The following is a 22,988-nucleotide window of genomic DNA, read 5'->3' as shown; positions in this document are numbered from 1 at the left end:
TAACATCAGACTTTTTTCAGATTTTGGTTTAAAATTTAGATTTGCTTCCAGCATTGGAAGTGAATCTGAAGAAAGATTGACATTATCAAGCTTGTTATATATTCTTTTGCTTAAATTCCCTATTCCAGTAATCATTATTAACATTGCCATAACAAATAAGCTTAAGGCATAAATGGCCTCATCTTTATACCACAAGACTCTTTGCTACTCTTATGGAGGCAGAGTATAGTGAAAGATCTATCAGATTCCACTAATTTGGAATGTCCTATTTTAGACTCTAGAATTGAGAATTTAAGACCTTTCTTTAATTATCCAGGCATACTATAATGATTTATTTTCAATTTTGGTTCCCTGGATGAATACCATTAATGAATTGGTTTTCCTGCATTTCTGTTTCTTGGCTTTTCTTTATTCAGCTATACAATTTAGCAATCTGTAAATTGCACAGAGAAAAGAGCAAGCTAGAGGCCTATCCCTTGCCATTTGATATTTGAGTGCTCCTCAATGTGCTGTATATTAGTTTTTATTTTCTGCCCTGACACCTTACTATGAGGGAAGAACTCTCTGGAGCATCTTAAAAGACTTCTATTAAAGACAAAAAGAGTTAAGCAAAATGCAGACAGTAGATCTCACAGTCACAGGAGAAAATAATATATAGTGACATTTCAAAAGCATTAATTAGGGAGGGAATCAGAAGGTGGTGGAATGAGTGTTTCAGTTCCTTTTCATTATGTCTTTTGCAGAAGATTAGTCAAACTCAAGGAAAAAGATAGTACACGTATCTCCAGCTTTCTCAGACTATAAGGGTTTTGCTTAAATCAGACATGTGTGGTTGTTATTAACCTTAATGTCCATTACCCTTCATGGATTCAGGTGAAGACTTCCTAATTGTATGTGAAGATTACTGAAGGCATTGGAAAACCCAATTTATAATAATTTACTGAGAAAGAGATTAGCATTGGACACCCGATGCTTTGCAATATATCCATATTGTAACACTTTATGTAGAAATAATATCATTGTCATTTGTAGTTGAGGTTGTCAGCCCAACATTGTAGCAGATCTCTGTGATTGTAGATACATTTTCCATATATATATATATTGGAGTTAGTGGGGAAAATATTTAACAGTATTTTCCTATAAAGCATGTGCTTTAAAACTGATATATTTACTACTTCTTTCTAAGGAGACTGTTGTGATAATTTTGTTTTAACTCCATAGTGAAGAATTGTGGCTGAGATTATTAATGACAAATTCTGGAAGATTTTTTTAGCAGGAACTAGCCACCATAAGTATAAGAAGTTTAAATATTTGCAGAATGATAGTAGTGGGAGGTAAGACATCTCCATCTCCCTCCCTCTGCCATTTTTGGTTGAATGTTTTAGGAGGCAGGGTTGCTGGAACTGATGGTTGCATGACTGATTGAACACTGATTCTCATATCCTTTTTTTTCTTGATATCTCATCAAGCTGCCCACATGACCTGATCCTGCACATTCGGTCACCATATATTTTAGTTACATAACTAGAAGTGCAGAAACAGTGCATCAAATCCACATTGGCCATATGAATAAGCTACATTAGCTGGCTGAGATGCACAAGATTCATTTCAGGATTTTAATAAGCAGTTTCCCCATTGACTGCCATCTTTGCAAAACAATTTATATCTAGTTCAAGATACAAAGTAACTTTCTGGTAACTTTTTCTATGAAGATTTCTTCAGAAATTTATTAAGATTTGTTGAGGAAAAACTTCTTAACAGTGAGAACAATTCACCAGTAGAACGGCTTGCTTTCAGAAGTTGTGGGTGCTCCATCACTGGAGGCTTTTAAGAAGAGACTGGACAGACTGAAATCGTATAGGGTCTCCTGCTTGAGTAGGGGGTTGGACTAGAAGACCTTCAAGGTCCCTTCCAGCTCTATTCTATTGATTGAAATATTTTTGTATACGGCCAAAGAAATCCCGCCTATTTTAAAATAGTCTGAAATAAATTTTCAATAAGTTTTCTTCATTGGTATAGAATTTTAAATTGGCCCAGGCAACATACAAGACATTTCAATAGTATTTTGTCTTAAAAACTGTATTGTTATTTCCCTCAGGGGCTGCATTTATTGGCCTATATTTGCCAAGTGCTGGTGCACAGACAATGTTATAAAATTGGCAAGCTCTTTGGGAACTAACGTTGCTTGTCCTTTGCTGCTGTTCCAGGCATAGTGCCATGCTTGTTTTCATTATCATATAGTTTTAATAAATTCCTTTAAGGAAAATCACTATGATGACAGTTGCTTCTTCTGCTGTAAAAGGCAGTGGGTGCAGTATAATTCAGTTGTTCAGAAAACTCCAAGGGGCGGTGGGGGGCGGGGAGTGGCAAGTTACTTTGTTGTACAAACAAGTGTGAAGATTGTTCAGAATCTAGTGGTTATCTGGCAATCTTTGAATTTTGAGCCTTATGTTGCAATTTCATATAAGTTCCTGAATTTTTGTTTTTGCTCCTGATTACTGGTGATGCTTCTGAAATTGCCCCTACAGAAGGAACTTTAGTGCCCTCTATATAAACCTTGCCAAGCTGTTGCCCTCCAGATGTGTTGGACTATAATTCCACTCAACCCAGCCAGCATGGCAGTTGGTGATGCTTGACTGAATGTTTTCATATATACATAAATGTTTTGGGAAGCTCCAGAGACATTTATTATGCAGCTGAAGTAAAATTAAGATTGTGTATTGTGCTCACTGTTAACTGCTCTCTATAACAGCTGCTTTCATTTTTTTCTCTGAGAAGAAGCAACAATGTTTATGTATGTGTATGGGTGCGTGATTATTTAATACTAGAAAAAGTTGATCAAAGGCAGTATAACAGTTTATCATAATCTGCAATACTATGTAGAAAATGGAGATAAAGAGATTTGGTCTTTTCCCAGTAAAGTTAAACCCTGGAGTAACCCTGATTTAGGTCCGACAAAATGAAATCTTTTTTCATATTATATATAATAAATTTTGAGATCGATGTTGCAAGATTACCTCCAGACTACAGTGATTTTTGAAAGGGTCTGAACAAAGTAATGCTGATGGATATATCCATGGCTCTACCAATATATCTACCAATAGTATGGGACAACATGCCATTTGACAAGAGCAACAGGGCAAAAAAAAAGGTATCAGGTCATCTTCCATCAGGAATTAGAAACTGAAACTTTTTGGTCAAATTCAGCAGTTTTATTTATGGCAGCCTTTATACCTTGTTGGGCTGCCACAAAGAAGAGGGAGTCAAGCTATTATCCAAAGCACCTGAAGGCAGGACAAGAAGCAACGGATGGAAACTAATCAAGGAGAGAAGCAACCTAGAACTAAGGAGAAACTTCCTGACAGTTAGAACAATTAACCAGTGAAACAACCTGCCTCCAGAAGCGGTGAATGCTCCAACACTGGACGTTTTTAAGAAGAGACTGGACAGCCATTTGTCTGAAATGGTATAGGGTTTCCTGCCTGAGCAGGGGATTGGACTAGGTGACCTCCAAGGTCCCTTCCATCATCATCATCATCATCATCATCATCATCATCATCATCATCCATAGAATCTATCTGGGAGAAAGAGAGAAGTCATGAATTACACTGAACTCTCTCTCCTAAGTATTAAGTGGTTCAGATGTATTAAGCATAGGATTCCCTTAGTGAAATTAGCTGATAATGGAAAATTAGAACATCCTCATTGCCTTATTCTACAGAGAAATACATATGAAGAAAATGGAGAAAAAGAATGGAGAAAGCCTGTTTTTGTGGGCTGCTAAGCTCTGTTGGATAGATATCAATATATTCAGCTAAACCTCCCCATAACTGGGAGCTCTGCATTATCAAGAGTTCTGAGCTGTGGAGAATTTATATGACTTTAGAGTCTTATACACCTTTATTTGTGATGTGAAAAAAATTATTAAGCCAGAATTGCAATGTTACTGGGACCAATGTGTATACATGCAGTTGTATCTCTGCCTCGCTTGAACTATATTTATGGAGGTTGAATATTTACGTGTGGCTTCTATTTAACTATCTTCCAATGATTTAATATTAGCTTTATACATCTCTGCCTCACCCTTCTCACTGATTTCAAAATAAAAGTTGACAGGTTATCCTCAAAAAGATTCTTATGGATTCTAAATCTTATGCAACAAACAAGTACAATATGTTTCTGAACTGCCCTCCCAACAACGTTTCCATATTTTTCCATTCAGAATTATGTCTAATGATGAGTGGACAAAAAGAAATGTGATTAGAAGCTTCCTTTCTCTATGAAGGAAATACTTTAGCCAATGAGAAATTTAAAGGAAAATTTATCAATACAACTGCCTAATCAATGGGCTCAAAACGGGATATTTCTCAATCCATTTTCTCCATATGTTGGTACATAAAAGTATATAAAACACATTTTAAATAAAACAAAAAATATTCATTGATTTAAGAGAACACATACGATAAAATGAATAGGCCTGAATTATGCAATGATTTATGCAAATTTATGTCATTTTGGAGAATAAATTAAATGTTCAGTGAATGATTCCTGTTGAGCAGGAAGTAAGGATAGGATGTTTGATGATCTGGTTTTTAAAATATATTATGTATAAGGATGCTTGTGGTGTCATTGGAGTTGTATTAGTTGAAGACATAAACATGTGTGTACTTTGGTATGCAGATAATGGCATATTGTTGGGTGAGAACTCAAATGATTTGCAATGAATATTAGATAGATTACATGTTGCAATGAAAAGTATGTATCAAAATAATGAATCAGATAAGGGCAATTTAACAGACAAAATAGAGTGAATACTTTCAAGTAGATGAATTTGTCTATTTTGGTAGAATGTTTAGTGAAGATGTGAAAATTGAGAAATTGAAAAATATACAAACTCTGGTAGAAAGGTAGTGAATTTTGTGAGGTCTGTTGTGAAGACTACTTGCTGAAAGAAGTCAAACATTTGTAAGAGTGTGCTTCTGAGCTTTTTGTTATATGGAAGTGGAAATTAGGTACTGTATGTCAGGAAAAACACAAACAAGAACAAATTGCACTCAGTAGGAGTTGTTATAAATCAAAAAGATATACAGTTAAGAATAAATAGATCATGAATGAATGTGGATTGAATACAGAAGTGAATGATCAATGTGAAGTAAGGCTATTGAGGTGATTTAGTTGTATGGAAAAAAAATGAATGAAAGCCACATTGCAAAACATTGAAAAGTGAATGAGCTGAAAGGAAGGGGAAGGTAGAAATTGATTTTTTTTCTCTTACAGCTACTAGTGCTTCTTGATTTTTTTTGATGTGACCTGCATAATGTTGTTTATCCTGAAATGTAATATAAGTTCATTCAAAAAAGGTAACTGCAGTCCTGTCAACATGGGCACGTTATTTACAGGTAGTCCTCCATTTATGACCACTGTTGGGACCAGAATTGCTAAGCAAGGTGATTGCCCAAATTTACAGTCATTTTTGCCATGGTTGTTAAGCAAAATACTGCAGTTGTTAAGTAATTCATGTGATTGTTCAGTGAATCTGGCTGTACCAACTGACTTTGCTTGTCAGAAGCCAGCTGGGAAGGTTGCCAATGGTCAATCACCTGCACCCCCCCATGCTGCAGCCCTTGTGAAATACATGCTGGTTGCCAAGCAGCTGATTTTTGATCATGTGACCACAGGGGATGCTACAATGGTTGTAAGTATGAGTTAGTTATAAGTCACATTTTTTCATCACTGTTATAATTTTGAGCAGTTGCTAAACAAATGGCTGTATGTTGAGGACCACCTGTATTTTATTTTCACATATAGAACAGTGAAATACAATACTAAAGGAAACTTGTTACAGTTTGAGGTTTTTTATACTTTTTTGTTTCAGTTTCTTTTGGTATAATTTAATTAATTTAATTTAATAATTTAATTTGTATACCGCCCTTCTCCCGAAGGACTCAGGGCGGTGAACAGGGCAATACATAATAAAAAACAGGATACAAAAATTAAAAAGTGATTAAACAACTATGCCCGTAGTAATTGATACATATTAAAAATTAAAACTAATTATAAAAAAACCAACCCCATCCCGTCAGACCAGGCCAGCTTGTTCAAAAAAGAAGGTTTTGAGATCGCGCCGGAAGGAGCGAAGGTCGGGGGCCATCCGGAGCTCGACCGGTAAGCGGTTCCATAGGTCTGGCGCACCCACAGAGAACGCTCTCCCCCTGGGGGCCACCAATCGGCATTCTTTGATCGGAGGCACCCTGAGGAGGCCCTCTCTGTGGGAGCGCACTGGACGGAGGGAAGTTGACGCCGGCCGCAGGTGTTGCCGTAGGTAATCCGGACCCATGCCATGAAGGGCTTTGTAAGTCATCAGTAACACCTTGAACCTCATGTTGCTGATTTAAGTAAAGATGCTGATGATTATTTTTTTTTACAATTTTGATGATTCCATATTTAGGTACATATTTAAAGTTGCATAAAATAGGTTTGGGTCATACAAGGATGATATATTGCCAAAATCAGATTTGGGAATAAAGCTTTCTTGTTTAAGTGTGGCCCATAAGTATACTTGTAAAGGACTTCAAAATAGTTTCTATAATATTATTTCAGAATTGAAATGAAACACAGTTTAATCTAAATTTCAATTTTTAAGAAAGTCAATTCAAACCAGATGCCAACTAATTTTGGCTCTCCCTTTGACAATTATTTTGGTTTGAATTTAATCTAGTATTAGATTGTAGCCTTGGATTTTATTGCAAATCTAACACCTTTATTGTATACCTGACCTACATCTTTCATTTGTGGATTCCCTTGTGAGCACTAAATGTATCTGGCTATTAACACTCAGCCTGGGTGTCTGAATAAACATTGGATGCGTAATTCAATCTAGGCATTTTTTTCTCTTTTATATATTTTTCTCAAGGGGACTCTAGCTGCAGACTGTACTGAAGCAATCATTAATCTATCAGGATTTCATGTATCCCATCATGGAGCATTGAAAAGGTTCTCTAGAGCTATTTTTTTCCTATTTGTTACTTCCATGTTACAACATATTCCGGTAGCTAAAATATGCATAATATTTCCTATTCATCAAAAATATGGAGATGTCTTTTTATAAAGCAGTGAATATTTCAAGGCTGTTTGGTCACAGAGAACAATCTTAACCCTGAGTATCAGAAATACATCAATAGTATCTCAGAATTGCAAGACACTCTTGTACTAGCTGTCAATCAGTTTATATAAACATCATGCAAATTAAATTGTGCTATCAAACCAGAGCAATTTGCTGTGGCCTTTGGTTCATGCTGCATTTCAGTTTTATTTTGGTGCTGTTATATGCTCATATTTTGTGCTCAAGAGAGATCCTTGCTACATTCTAAAATAGAATACATCTTGCAAATTCTCTTGTGGGGAGATGTTATATTATGTTTGTAGAATGAACTGAGAGTCAGCCTTGACTGTCCTAGTAATGCATACTATAGTCTTTTATTTTGTTAGTTACTCCATTAAATAGACTTTCATCATTTTGCTAAATGTATCCAAGGTAGTTTACAATTTAAAATAATGGTATGTACTTCATGGTTATAAGTTAGAAGATCAAGGAAGAGGAAAATGAGTGTATTGTTCTGTTCATACATAATTGCATGCTAAGGAATGATCATTGTTGCTTATGCATCAAAACAAACATAATCTGAATGCTAGGAAAAAAATATTTGTATTCCTATGGGTGGAGGGTGGGGTGGGAAATGGGGAATAATCAAGAGTTGCAGAACACAATTCTTGATGGAGATCAAGCCTAAAGAAAGGATAGGCAATTTTGGCCAGGGACCACATTGTGTCTTCTCTCTTTGGCCATTGGGGGATTCAAGAGGGCATGGCTGTTGATGCATGGGCTGTGAGGTGGTTATCCTTCAGATTTTTCACTTCTCAGATTTTGCCATTCAGTTTTCATGTACTTTGACAATAAAGGTTTATTATTATTATTATTTCATCTTTACAAAATATACCAAAATAATGCTTTAATTTAACTGACTTCTAGAATGCTAACTTTGAAAGAAGGCAAGGCTATGGCATATTTAAATTTAAATCCCTGTTTTGCATGGATTAATATGAGCTTTATGTGAGTTGGAATGGAATGAACACATAGTAAATGACTTGATCTGGAATTAGATGGATTTCTGCATTGCTTGTGCATGGAAATCAATTTTTTTTCCAAACTAATGTGCTACTGTTTGGAACATTAAAGTGCTCTTCAATGCATTTTTCTTTTTATATAAGATAATGAAATTAAGAACAAATTTTATAACCCTACACATAACCATGCTGCTAAAATTCCAATTGGTTGCTGTGGCAGCCTTGGATTTGATTTTAGACCACCTCTGCTCCCAAAACTTTCCATTCTTCTTTTGATTTTTACACATAGTTTAGTGGGGATGGAGGTTTGCAAGCTTCAGTTCAACTAATGTGCTTTTGCCAAAAGTTTTTGCTTTGTCTTTTAACTTGTTAGGGTATGAATTAATGTAACTTTTGTATAAATGTTAGTAGCAGCAAAAGCCCATCTGGCCCCTGCAAATGATAACTGGATTCTTTCAGCATTTTATGACTTGAGGTTCTGGCAGACTTTAATTTGATTCTTCTAGGCTTCTGCCAAAGTTTTTTTTAAAGTTAGAATCTAACTGAAACTCTTTTAGAGATAAAAAATACACAAATATCTTGCCATTTCATTTTTAATCTATTTCTATTATTGCTGACATTTAAATTCTTATAAAATCTAATTATAGGGTAAAATTTCTTGATTTGTTAAACAAATGGTCATGGTGCTGAATATCTGTTTTATACCAATATTAATTCTTTTTGTATATAATAATGTTAACTTTTTTCTTGGCCTTGTTTTGTTCAGAGCTGCCCAGAAACTTAACCTGTCCTCAAAGAAAAAGAAGCATCATGCACCTTTGCTGCATTCCCATGATGTCTCTCTCTATGCCACTAATTTTAGTGGCATCCTACAGATGTATCCTCCTCCAGCACCACCATGCCTTTTAAGAGCTGTATCAAAAGTCAAAGACAACCCAGGAATTGGAAAGGTATTTAAATCTCTGTTAATTCTCTAGTTGTTTCTTCAATAATAATGAAGAATTGGATAGCCAAATGTATTCCGACTGGAATGAATCTGATTTAATATAGATAAACTGTTTGTTCTTGTTGACAAGAATGTAATCCATGGTTACAGATTCCTGGTATTTCAGAAGCAGATCACGATAGTGGATGGAAATAAATTTTAATTTCAATTGCCACCTTTTTGCTAAGCTGCATCTGGAAGCTGCTGCAAAGTAAGCAGTCCCAAAGAAGAGCTTTTGGAGAAGTGCTGGAACATTGATAATAGTAGGTCTGTTAGGACTACGCTGAAACTCTGGGAAACCCTTTTTCAAATATGGGCGTTCCCTTTTTCATATTTATGTCTAAGATTATGTGGAAGTTATTGGGTAAAAATTATCTGTGCAGAATTTTTCTGCACAGCCTGAAGATTAACTTCTCACCCCTTCTCCTTACCCATGGGTCCCTTATGTAGTGTCACTCTCTGGATACCATATGAGCAGAGATATATTGGAAGTTTTGCTGCTGTACCAAGGTAGGCCTTAGTAGCGGCTTTAACTCATGTTTATTCAGATTCATTCCTCATCTGCCTTTAGCGGCACTCTAGATGTCTCTTGACCCTTCTCAGCTCCCTACGTTCTTCTATAAGTGGTGGGAGGAATGGACCAAGAGAGATTACAGGTATGATTCTACTGAAGGCATTGGACACCTCTCAGATCTAGACCTTGGCCAGAGCCTCAGTAGGACCATGAGGAGAGTTTCAGGTATAACCCTCAGCTCCCTTTGGAATCTCACCAAATCCATCAGTTGCTGGAGGCAGTTCAGTTCAATAGATGCTACCTCCCTTCAGAGGGGGATAAGAACCTCAAAGTCACCAGGATGTGATCTAAGTATGACAAAAGGCACAGGTGGCTCCCCTCTCAGATCACATTGCCATTGCTCTGGTTTGTGGCCAATGTGTCATGAATGACCTAGGATAGGCCCATGGTTGCCTTGGTCCTGAACTCCCGAGTTGCCTCCAAGGCCACCCCAAAGAAAGCAAATTAATGATAAATTAAGAAGTTTTCATTGTGTCTTCTGTCTGCTAGTTGGTATTCATGGATATGTTCTGCTAGTCATATGCCTGTTTGCCCTACATAGCGGCTGTTACAGCCCTTACACTGTATGTTGTAAATGACTCCTGTTTTTATTTCTTGGGCTACTGGATCTTTGATTCACTTAGATGGTTTGGAGGGCTTTAGTTGGTTGGTTCTGAGTTGTTATCTTTTTCATAGTTTGCATTGCTTGTACTGTAGTGTGTTGTATGGTCAGGCAAGTTTTAATAATATTCATTTTGCTGGAAGATGTTGTATAGGTGATCTGTTTCTTTTTCCTGGGGTTCTTGCATAGCTCCTCTTGTGGGAAGTTGAGTTGTTACTTTGGTAATGGAGCATTTGGTTTGCATGGGTAGTCTTACAATAGACTTGTTTCTAATTTGCTACCATTTCCTCTGCTGATGAAAATATCTTGTATGTTATTGTTGTTTTCTTCCCTTGTGAATTTTATCCTTTTGAAGAAGTTGATACTTTCGTATCTTCTCTTGTTGTTCCTTTTTTATTATGACAGACGTCTCTTCTACATACTGGATCCATACTTTTGGTTGCATGTATGGGATCAGTGGTGGGATTGAAATATGTGAACAACTGGTTCTCTGTGTGGATGCTGCTTCCGGAAGTCCATTGTGGGCATGGACAACAAAAAAATTAGGTACTGGTTCTGCCGAACTGGTACGAACCGGCTGAATCCCACCACTGTATGCATGGAATGCTGTAATGCAGTGTCCAAAAACTATAACAGTCCCATACATATGCCACTTAGAATCATACAACCAAAATATGGATATTACCCTGTTTTGTAGCAAAATGTCTGTAGGAAAACAACCAAACTTAGAGAGCTCTAAAGAGTGCATTGTTCAATTCTGAGCTACTTATATTATTTTCTATTAGTTCTAGATATATCTACACAACATAAGAGTTTGATGTGAGAATAGTCTCATAAAGTAAAATATTAAGGTTTCTGTTTTGCAGCTGAAATTCTGGAATATTTAATGCAGATTGTTAAACTTTGGAAAAAGGAGGGAGGAAGGAAGATGTTTATCATATCTATCTAACTACAGTATCTATCTTTATCTATCTATTTATCTATCTATATCTATCTATCTATCTATCTATCTATCATCTATCTATATCATAGTTCAAGGCAACTCTGAATGGCTAAGATAATGAAGAAGAGAGGAAGGATAGGAAGGGAGGAACAAGGGAAAGAGGGAGGAAGGAAGGGAGGGAAGAAGGGTAGATAAAAGGAACAGAAGAAAAAAGGAAGGGAGGCAGGGTAGAAAAAGGGAGAAAGGAAAGGAGGGAGGGAAGGAAGGAGGGGGAATGTGGAAGTAAGGAGGGGCGGGGAAGTAACTAAGTAGGATAATGACAGAGTGACAGGCAGAGAAGGAAGAAAGGGAAAAAGGGAGGGAGGGAGGAAGGAAGGAAGTAAGGAAGTAAGATTGATTTGTTAAAAATATATAAGACATACTGTAACAAATAATATTAATGAAGATGCTGTTCAGGGACAAAGGGCCTGGTCAGTTTGTGGTCACTAAATCCCAAATGTGAGAGTAAAAGTCAGATCTTCATCAGGCAATGGCAATCCAGGGCCTCTGTTGGATATAGGTTTGTACAATTTGTTGACAAAAATTGTTTGGATCAGAGATAGCCAAAGTTTGCTATACCTATTTAGTGGCTGGGTTCAGGATTTTGGAAGGTCATTAGTAAGATATTAATCAGGTTTGCTGTAGATGCTTTTCCACAATTCCCAGTGAGTTTTCCTCTGTGCATTTCTTAACTCTTGCACTAAGTTATCTGGATGTGGGATGAAACTCTGCAGCAAACCTGATCAATACCTTGAGTCAACAAAGCCTGCAAAACCAGACTACTAAGTACATGACTTCTACCATGTACTGTACTTACAAAACTGCAACCCTTCTTTGCTGCCATAAAAATTCTGACAACAGATTATTTTTGAGTACTTAAGCACACATGTAGAAAAGGTGATCTGTGGACATACCTTGACTTGGGTGTGGAATGGAAAGATATGTTTTCATGTAGCAAATTAGCACACACAGACCTGACTATTGTTATTCTTTGGAGTTTTTCTCTGGAGAAATAAGCAGCTTTGAAAAACCTAATAAAAAAGCACAAGAACTAAAGAAACACACACACACACACACACACACACACACAGAGTGTACATATTTCTAAATTACCTTGTCAGATAAAGGTTTGCTCCGTGATTGAGCAACAGAAAAGGTTAGTGCTTTAAACTTCAAAAATGTGAGCGTTTTGGGAGACCTCAAAAATAAGTTGCATTAACATTTAAATTCAGTTATGGTAGAATTTATTCTCAGAATTATAGAACTGGAAAGGGTGTCATTAACAACAGCTAGATTTGTCACCAGTTTTTACACTTTCCAGTTCCCTCTCATTAGTTTGAGGTCATTTTAGGCCTCTTTAGAGAGCTGATAAATTTTAAAAATATGCAAGGCAAGAATTATTTCCGCTTAAAATAGGTTGAAGATTCTTGATAAATTATTACATGACACCACAGGGATTTGGGTGTATGTGTTTTAAAAAATCAGGATGGCAGCCATGACAACACAATTGAAACCCTGTCCCTTTTTAAAACATTACACACTTAATGCATGCTTGCATGCATGCATGAAAAAAAACAACACAACACAACAGCTTTAATCATATTGTTGCAGCTACCATCTTGATTTTTTTGACTCTCCTGGTGGATGTCCCTGCATGACACAATGTACTATGAAGATGTCAGTATGACATATCCCTTTGATTTCCCTGATAGATTTTATTAAAATTGACGGAGAATTGTATTCTATAATTTGTCTAAACCCATGTTTCTCAACCTCAGCAAATTGAGGATGGATTCAGCTCTCAGAATTCTCCAGCCAAATGGATTCATAGCTGGCTGGCCAACTGCATTCAATGTGTAGTCCTTAATTAACTGCATTTACATGGAGAGAAGTATGCAGTGGGGTACCCCAAGGTTCTGCCTTAGGCCCCGTACTCTTCAATATCTTCATAAAAGATTTAGATGAGGGGATAGAAGGGCAACTTGTCAAATTTGCAGATGATAATAAGCTGGCAGGAACAGCCAACACTCCAAAAGATAGGCTCAATATCCAGAAGGATCTTGACAGATTTAAATACTGGGCATAACTAACTAAATAAAATTCAGTGTTGAGAAAAGTAAGGTTTTACAGTTAGGAAAGAAAAACCATTGAAACTCAACATTAAGAAAACCAAGATCATGGCGTCTGGCCCTCTCAATTCCTGGCAAATAGATGGGGAAGAAATTGAGGTAGTGACAGATTTTATTTTCCTGGGCTCCAAGATCACCGCAGATGGGGACTGCAGCCAAGAAATTAAAAGATGCTTGCTCCTGGGGAGGAAAGCTATGGCAAATCTAGACAGCACACTAAAAAGCAAAGACATCACCCTGCCAACAAAAGTGTGAATAGTCAAGGCCATGGTTTTCCCAGTTGCAATGTATGGCAGTGAAAGTTGGACCATAAAAAAGGCTGAGCACCAAAGTATTGAGGCCTTTGAACTATGGTGCTGGAGAAGACTCCTGCATGGCAGACTCCTGCATTGGACTGCAAGGCATTCAAACCAGTCAGTCCTAGAGGAGAACAACCCTGACTGCTCTTTAGAAGGCCAGATCCTGAAGTTGAAACTCAAATACTTTGGCCACCTAATGAGAAGGAAGGACTCACTGGAGAAGAGCCTAATGCTGGGAAAGATTGAGGGCAATAGAAGAAGGGGACGAGAGAGAATGAGGTGGCTGGATGGAGTCACTGAAGCAGTAGGTGTGAGCTTAAATGGACTCCAGAAGATGGTAGAGGACAGGAAGGCCTGGAGGAACGTTGTCCATGGGATCGCAATGGGTTGGACACGACTTTGCCCACTAACAACAACAACAAAAGAAAAACCAAATGCACAGGTGTAGAATATGTGATACCTGGCTCAATAGCAGTAATTGTGAGAGGGATCTTAGTGGACAACAAGTTAAATATGAGCCAGCAATGTGCTGCAGCTGCCAAAAAAGTCAACAGTCCTAGGCTGTTTTAGCAGATGGATAGAAACCAGAAATGTTAGTACTGCTTTACCATGCCTTGGTAAAACCAAACTTGGAATATTGCATCCAGATGTTGAGACTCTATAAAAAGTGCAGAGAAGAGCAACAAAGTTGATTAGGGGACTGGAGGCAGGAAGGTTGCAGGAAGTGGGTATGTCTGAATTAATGAAAAGAAGGACTGGGGTGACATGATACCAATGTTCCAATATTTGAGGGACTACCACAAAGAAGAGTGAGTCAAACTGTTTTCCAAAGCACCTGAAGACAGAACAAGAAGCAATGGATGGAAATGAATCAAGGAGAGAACCAACCTAGAAATAAGGAGAAATTTTCTGAGAGTTAGAACAATCCATCAGTGGAACGGCTTGCCTTCAGAAGTTGTGGGTACTCCAACAGTGGAGGTTTTTAAAAAGATTGGATAGCCATTCATCTGAAATGGTAGGTCTCCTGCTTGGACAAGGGTTTGGGCTAGAAAACCTCCAAGATCCCTTCCAACTCTGTCATTTTGTTATTTAGTAGAATAAAAAAATTGGAATGATTTCTTTGTGCAGTCTCATTGAGCACTATTAAATTTAATGTCAAACTAGTAAGGAAGATGTTTGAAAGCCATTTAATACTGTGACCAAAAGAAGTTAGATTATGCTCAGCTTCTGACATTAATGTGCTACTTAAGATAATTCATCAGATTGCGGTATTTAAAAAAGACATCCTTTTTACAATAAGTGGTGCTCTGCATTCTAATTTGACTTTCTTTTCCCTCTTTCTGGAATTGTAGATTACTTTTTTAAATGCAAAACATTATTTTTCTTTGAACTATATTCAGTATATGCTTTGTAATTTAGTGTCATTTACTAGACTAACAGGAGGTGTTAGATTTATTCCAAAAATACTTTCAATTTTTAAAACAACAGAATAAAAGAATAACAAAATAACACACTTGGATGGGACCTCACAGATCGTCTGGTCCATTCCCCTGCTCAGGCAGGAAACTCTATACCATTTCAGACAAATGGCTGTCCAGTCTCTTCTTAAAAACTTCCAGTGTTGGAGCATTCACAGCTTCTGGAGGCAGGTTGTTACACTGATTAATTGTTCTAACTGTCAGGAAATTTTTCCTTAGTTCTAGGTTGCTTCTCTCCTTGATTAGTTTCCATTTATTGCTTCTTGTCCTATCTTCAAGTGCTTTAAAGGAATTTATTTATCTTTTTGTGTTAAGCAATAAAAAGCTGTGTGTGTTTGTGTGTCTGTGTCTGTGTGTGTGCGCATAGGAACCAAGAAAAAAATCCATCACTTAATATATCGAGAAATCATGTTTAGTTCTTTCATTTTTTAAAATATTTGATTTTTTATTCTCTTCTTGTCAGCCATAACTGAATACAATTTACTAAACCTACATAGACTTTCTTCAACTGCTTGTATGTCCTCATCAGTTCTTCTTATGACAGTTGTTGGATGGATAACAAATAGCTATTTAACTTTGTCATCTTTATTGTTACTTGTTTCCTAACAACTTCAGTGTAATTTTCAGTATAAATCATTTCAGATCATGTCTGGATCTGATTTGGTCACCACCCTCCTCCCCTCCACTTTAAAGCCTTAAGGCATTTTGTAAAACTAGAATAATAGTAATCTCCATTATAGGATTGAAGTCAGATGAAATGAAGTTTACCATGATGATATAAAGTAATAATAAAATAACAAACCAACCTGATTTTTGTTTATTGCCTTGTATTGATGATTAATGCACAGAAAACACATAATCTCTCTAGTGAATGCTTTTAATGAATGAATCAAAAGATGGAAAGTTGCAAGGAATACATACTGTATTTCATTCTGTATCTACTTTTTAAAAAAGTGGTTTCATGCCAGCCACTGGGGAAAAGAGAATCAATTTTCACTTAGTATAGGCTATAGTATGTAAATAGTAACATGACAGTACTTCTTTTAGGTTCTCCCGAGAGTATAATAGTTGTTCTCTTAGTATATAACAATTATTGCATATAAAAGTGCCATAAGTAGAAGCAGTGCAGTATATGAAGGATATCTAGGGACCAAATCTACAAGTTGTATACTTCTCAGTCAATGGTAAGACTGTGGGTGATTTCAGATGGGAACACCTTAAAGTGCAGAAGCAGAAGCAGAATGGGGTTGTTATATCCTTTTCAGGTCTCTTAAAGTTTTCATATAAGAGAAAATAAGGGAAGAAAAACAACTGGATCAAATCAGAGTTAAATTGTAGAGTCCTCTCTGAACTTCATTGTTTGCTTGTTTGCTTGCAGAAATTTGGTTTCTGACCATATGTTCTTGATATCAGGAATATAATCTAAGAAGGAAAACATTTGGTTTTGCTCTTGTTACTATTCAGTCATTAATATTTGGAAACCTTTGCAAATCTACTATAAATCAACCAAAGAACTAATAGTAGTACTGCCATTTGCCCTTCCTTGCTTCAGAGAAATGATACAATATCTGATTTCAGCCTAGGAGATTATGGCCCACATTTATTTGTTTGCTTACTGATGGGTCAGCACTATTAAAGAGTTTACCCATATTATCATGTATGATAATATGATAAATAAAATCAGTCTTAAATCCAGTGCAAATTAAAACTCAAATCACTTCCAAAATACTAGAATCATATTTGGCTCTAACTAGATCCCTGCACCCCTTCATGGATTACTGCCTTGTCATAGCGAAGGGGCTTGTGTAATTCAATGAAGCTATGAGTACAAAATGAAGCAGGGCACAGGCTGATAGAATTTTGTCTAGAGAATACGATGGTCATAGCAAACACTCTTTTCCAACAACCCAAGAGACGGCTCTACACATGGACATCACCAGACGGTCAACACAGAAATCAGATTGACTATGTGCTCTGCAGCTAAAGATGGAGAAGCTCTATACAGTCAGTAAAAACAAGACCAGGAGCTGACTGTGGCTCAGACCATGAGCTTCTTGTTGCAAAGTTTAGGCTTAAACTGAAGAAAGTAGGGAAAAGCACTAGGCCACTCAGGTATGAATTAAATCATATCCCTGTTGAATATACAGTAGAGGTGACAAATAGATTTAAGGAATTAGATCTGATAGACAGAGTGCCTGAAGAACTATGGACAGAGGTTTGCAACATTGTACAAGAGGTAGCAACTAAAACCATCCCATAGAAAAAGAAATGCAAGAAAGCAAAATGGCTGTCTGAGGAAGCTTTGCAAATAGCTGAAGAAAGGAGGGAAGTGAAAGGCAAGGGAGAAAAAGAAAGATATGCCCAATTGAATGCAGAATTCCAGAGAACAGCTAGAAGAAATAAGAATGCCTTCTTAAATGAACAGTGCAAAGAAATAGAAGAAAACAATAGAATAGGGAGGACCAGAGATCTCTTCAAGAAAATTGGAGAGATGAAGGGAATGTTTCATGCAAAAATGGGCATGATAAAGGACCAAAATGTCATGGACCTAACTGAGGCAGAAAAAATTAAGAAGAGGTGGCAAAATTACACAGAAGAACTATACAAGAACGAGCTTAACGTCCCTGATAACCACAATGAGGTGGTCACTGACCTCGAGCCAGACATCCTAGAATGCGAAGTGAAGTGAGCCTTAGAAAAACTGAGCAACAACAAAGCTAGTGGAGGTGACAGTATTCCAGCTGAGCTATTCAAAATCTTAAAAGATGGTGCAGTAAAAGTGCTACACTCAATTTGCCAGCAAATTTGGAAAACTCAGCAGTGGTCACAGGATTGGAAAAGATCAGTTTACATTCCAATTCCAAAGAAAGGCAGTGCCAAAGAATGTTCAAACTATCGCACCATTGCACTCATTTCACATGCTAGTAAAGTTATGCTTAAAATCCTACAAGCTAGACTCCAGCAGTATGTGGATTAAGAAATACCAGAAGTACAGGAAGGATTTCAAAGAGGCAGAGGAACTAGAGGTCAAATTTCCAACATACGATGGATCATGGAGAAAGCTAGGGAGTTCCAGAAAAACATCTACTTCTGCTTCATTGATTATGCTAAAACCTTTGATTGTGTGGATCACAACAAACTGTGGCAAGTTCTTAAAGAGTACCTGAACATCTTATTTATTTCTTGAGAAACCTATATGCGGGTCAAGAAGCAACAGTGAGAACTGGACACGGAACCACTGAATGGTTCAAAATTGGGAAAGGAGTCTGGCAAGGCTGTATACTGTCACCCTGCCTATTTAACTTATATGCAGAGCACATCATGAGAAAGGCTAGATGAATCAAAAGTTGGAATTAAGATTGCCGGGAGAAATATCAACAACTAAGATATGCAGATGATACCACTCTAATGGCAGAAAGTGAAGAAGAACTAAAGAGCCTCTTGTTGCGGGTGAAGAAGGAGAGTGCAAAACTTGGGTTGAAACTTAACATTAAGAAAACCAAGATCATGGCATCCGGTCCTCTCAATTCCTGGCAAATAGATGGGGAAGAAATGGAGGTAGTGACAGATTTTATTTTCCTGGGCTCCAAGATCACCACAGATGGGGACTGTAGCTAAGAAATTAAAAGACGCTTGCTCCTCGGGAGGAAAGCCATGGCAAATCTAGACAGCACACTAAAAAGCAGAGAAATCACCCTGCAAAAAAAAGTGCGTATAGTAAAGGCTATGGTCTTCCCAGTTGCAATGTATGGCAGTGACAGTTGGACCATAAGAAAGGCTGAGTGCCAAAGAATTGAGGCCTTTGAACTATGATGCTGGAGCAGACTCTTGTGAGTCCCTTGGACTGCAAGGTGATCAAACCAGTCAGTCCTAGAGGAGATCAACCCTGGCTGCACTTTAGAAGGCCAGATCCTGAAGTTGAAACTCAAATACTTTGGCCACCTAATGAGAAGGAAGGTCTCACTGGAGAATAGCCTAATGCTGGGAAAGATTGAGGGCAATAGAAGAAGGGGACGACAGAGAATGAGGTGGCTGGATGGAGTCACTGAAGCAGTAGGCGTGAGCTTAAATGGTCTCCGGAAGATGGTAGAGGACAGGAAGGCCTGGAGGAACATTGTCCATGGGATTGCAATGGGTCAGACATGACTTCGCAGCTAACAACAACAACAAAGATCCCTGCTGAGAGCAATAAAATTTATTCAACTAAATGTTTAGCTAAATAAACCAGCCTTTGGGACCGTTCTTCAAGTGATGAGAAGTTTTAACAAACTTCAAAAGAGGCTAAAAAGAGCTGCAATTCTTGATATTGAAGTGCAGATAATTGATACAGGTAATATAAGTTACCTTTCCAGTAATCCAATCCCAAACTATTTAAGGCTTGAAAAGTAATATTTTCAATTTTATTGAAATACAGAATATTCAACTCTTTTATTATTTCCAGTTCATGTTGGAAATAAAAATAGTTATAGTCTCAATCTCCTGATCCAATGTCTGAAATTCTGAGATGGATAAGGGTGAACCAATTGAGTCTTACCAAGAGCATATTCTGATAGGAAAATGGATAGCCCATAATGGAGAAATATACAGCTGATCTTAAAGGAGTGTGCTATTCCCTAAGAGCATTGTTAAGGGTCGCGGTGGCTCAGTGGGTTAGGATGCTGAGCTTGTCAATTGGAAGGTCAGCAGTTTGGCGGGTCGAATCCCGAGTGCTGTGTAACAGAGTGAGCGCCTGTTACTTGTCCCAGCTTCTGCCAACCTAGCAGTTTGAAAGCACATAAAAATGCAAGTAGAAAAATAGGGACCACTACAGTGGGAAGGTAACAGCGTTCCGTGCGCCTTTGGCGTCTAGTCATGCCAGCCACATGACCACGGAGACGTCCTCGGACAAGCGCTGGCTCTTTGGCTTTGAAACGGAGATGAGCACCAGCCCCTAGAGTTGGAAACGACTAGCACACATGTGTGGGGGAACCTTTACCTTTACCTAAGAGCATTATTAGAAGTCTTCCCTGGATGCCAGATTATAGCAGGTAGCTTTTGAAAGCAAGTCAAGGTCAGATGTTGTTTGTATTTCACTAGGGTCCACAAAGATTCTCATGAATGTAGATTATATTAGAAAATACCCCCCCAAAAGAAAAATCTTGAAAGGATATAATATTAAGTAATGTCCATATTCTCAACAGTTTTTCTAGGCTGAAGTCCATTTCCTTGCTGCCCCTGTCTGGAAAGCCTGACATGGCCTCAAAGGAATAGAATATAGAATCATAGGACTGAAAAGGACCTCAGAGGTTTTCTAGCCCAACCCCCTACTCAAGGCAGGAGTTTTATACCATCCCAGTTAAGTGATTGTCCAATCTATTTTTGAACACCTTCAGTGATGGAGCACCTACAACCCCAGGCTAGTCCATTGATTAATTGCTCTGTCAGAAAATTTCTCCTTACTTCTAGGTTGTGTCTCTGTTTGACAAACTTCAACCCATTATTTCTTGTCCTGCCCTCTGATGCTGTAGAGAATAAGTCAATCCTCTCTTCTTTGTGACAGTCCCTCAAGTACTGGAAGACAGTTATCATGGTCCCTCCCTGATCCTTTTCTTCAATAGGTTAGACATACAACTGCAACTGTTCGTCATACGATTTAACCTTCAGACCCTTTATCATCTTTGTGAGTATCCCCAGTAAATTCTAAAGTGAATAGAAGTTCCAGGAGGGTGGCACTATTTAGCATGATAAGCATTGACGTGCCAGTTGCATAGCTGAGTTATGGTGTTTCACTGTATGACTTCCCCCTTGTATTTTTTTCCTGTGCTCAGCCTGTGCTTCTACATTGCACATAGCACCCTGGCCTTGTGGGTTAGCATCTCGAGCACCTACAAAATACCTCTTCAGGCTGCAGCACCTATAGTGCAGGAAACCAAGAAAGAAAGCTAAAAAGGGAAGTGGAAAAAAAATTGCTGGAAAACCTGGACATTCATTTGCAATCAGTGTAGAGAAGACAGTAGTGTAAAAATAGTAACTTCCTGCATTCCATCTGGCTTTTGTGTTGGATATAATATTTTCCATATATGTGTTTCTATCAGTCTTAATTGTTCCAAAAATGAAAATGAAATTTAAATTTGTTTTGGGGGTGCTCTGCTTTACATGTTTTGTTGCATATGTGTATGTGAATGTTTAAGAGAATATTCGTCTGATTTGTTTTCATTTCAGCATCAGCTTAACATGCCCTTAAAATGACAGGAATAGAAGCATTTCAAAATGTGTATGTTGCTTCTGTAACCTTCTGTCTCCCAGTTATTTTTATTTATTTTTAAAAGGGTAGTTTTGCACTGTGGTAGGATTTCTTTCACTAATCCTGCTGAACACCACACCCACCAGCACTTTTCTCTTGGACTCATACTGAAATGTATAAATCCGAGAAGTTCAGCAGTTTAATGTTAACCTACCATGTTTAAACCCACATGAATTACTGAAGCAGTTAATTAGCACGATAGTTGTGTGATTTGCATAATACAGACAGCCTCATGAATAAAGACAAGCATCCATTCTTATGAGGATGCTTAGAGGGGCTGCCATGCATGCATTTGTTTTAGGATAATTTGCAGGAATTATAATTGGTTTGTAGAAGAACCCTTACAGCTTGATTTCTAAACATGCTGATTATGATCATGCAGTTAAAATAACCAACAGCTTGAAATATATGACTGTCATATTGTTCTCTACCCTATAACAAAACACAAGGAAACTATATTAAAGTGATTTAAAAAGACATAGAATTTACCAGATTAGGTGGAGGTAAACCCTACACTCCCCCATCCTCAACTTTCACCTTGAGGTTTTACCAAGTGATGGGGATCTATTTTGAGAAGACCTCCAACATCTACAAACATGTCTATGTTTGTTTCCTTGAGAACTCAAGCTCAGTTTATCAGAGTTTGATCTTTCATGAAAATGAAACTTACATTCAAATATCTGGATGGTCCTCATTGTATATGCTGATGCTGATGCTGTTCTCAGCATATATTTGGGAGGTAGACCAGTCCTTCTCTGTCATCAGGATAAGTTCAGCGCATTTTTGTAAGACCTTCATTAGGGCTTTTTGTCTGCTATGAGTGACAAATACTCTCCTTTATTGAATATTGCTCATTTGGTACCATGAGGATTATAGAACCCATTTTTTTTAAAAAAAACAACCAGTTGAATAAAGCAACCTCTTGTTTGTTTAGCACAGGGGTAGGCAACCTTGGCTCTTTTATGACTCATGGACTTCAACTCCCAAATTCTGGGAGTTGAAGTCCATGAGTCATAAAAGAGCCAAAGCTGACTACCCCTGGTTTAGCACTTTGTCCATGGAGACCCTAGGCATATAATGCTCATCTTCTGGGCTGTCCTATGTCTTCCTGATGTAATTGTTAATATCTTTATTAATTCTGGTGTTAAAATCTCCAGTCAGTAAAATATCTGCATTTGTCAGCAATTGTCAGCTCTTTTCAAAACAATTTGTAGAGATGACCAAATCTTAAACTGCATATTTAAACTTGCCAACAGAGAAATAAATATAAATACAAAGAGTTGGCCCAAAGGATTTATTTACCTAACTGTATTATCTGGATGTGATTGTTATCAGATCAATCCCTCTTCTGCATAGTTCCCTTAAAGTCACCCGAAATAAAAGTTGATATCATTCACTTGCTCTTTCATGCAAATCCAATTTCATTGGTGGAGGAAAAACCTAAAAAAAGAGAGGGGGAAATATTCTGATACCATATCTCCTGTAGGAAAATAATCTCCATTTTTCCCAAGTATTGTTTAAAGGGGGTATCCA

General features: G+C 37.6%; 1 protein-coding gene across 1 annotated transcript in view; it reads left to right on the top strand.

Moving 5' to 3' along the window:
- The window catches only part of KIF26A (kinesin family member 26A), a gene marked incomplete at both ends in the record, with an annotated part of 188,759 nt that overhangs the window by 137,862 nt on the left and 27,909 nt on the right, over positions 1-22,988 (top strand). The window contains one exon of the mRNA XM_081322506.1: positions 8,891-9,074. Coding sequence (XP_081178632.1) covers positions 8,891-9,074 — 184 coding nt within the window. The remainder of the gene's footprint in view (positions 1-8,890; positions 9,075-22,988) is intronic.

Source organism: Vipera berus, assembly GCF_964194415.1.
Source record: "Vipera berus genome assembly, chromosome: 1".
NCBI classification, from domain to species: domain Eukaryota; kingdom Metazoa; phylum Chordata; class Lepidosauria; order Squamata; family Viperidae; genus Vipera; species Vipera berus.
The sequence above is the reverse complement of the archived record's forward strand: the minus strand, read 5'-3'. Positions and strand labels throughout refer to the sequence as shown.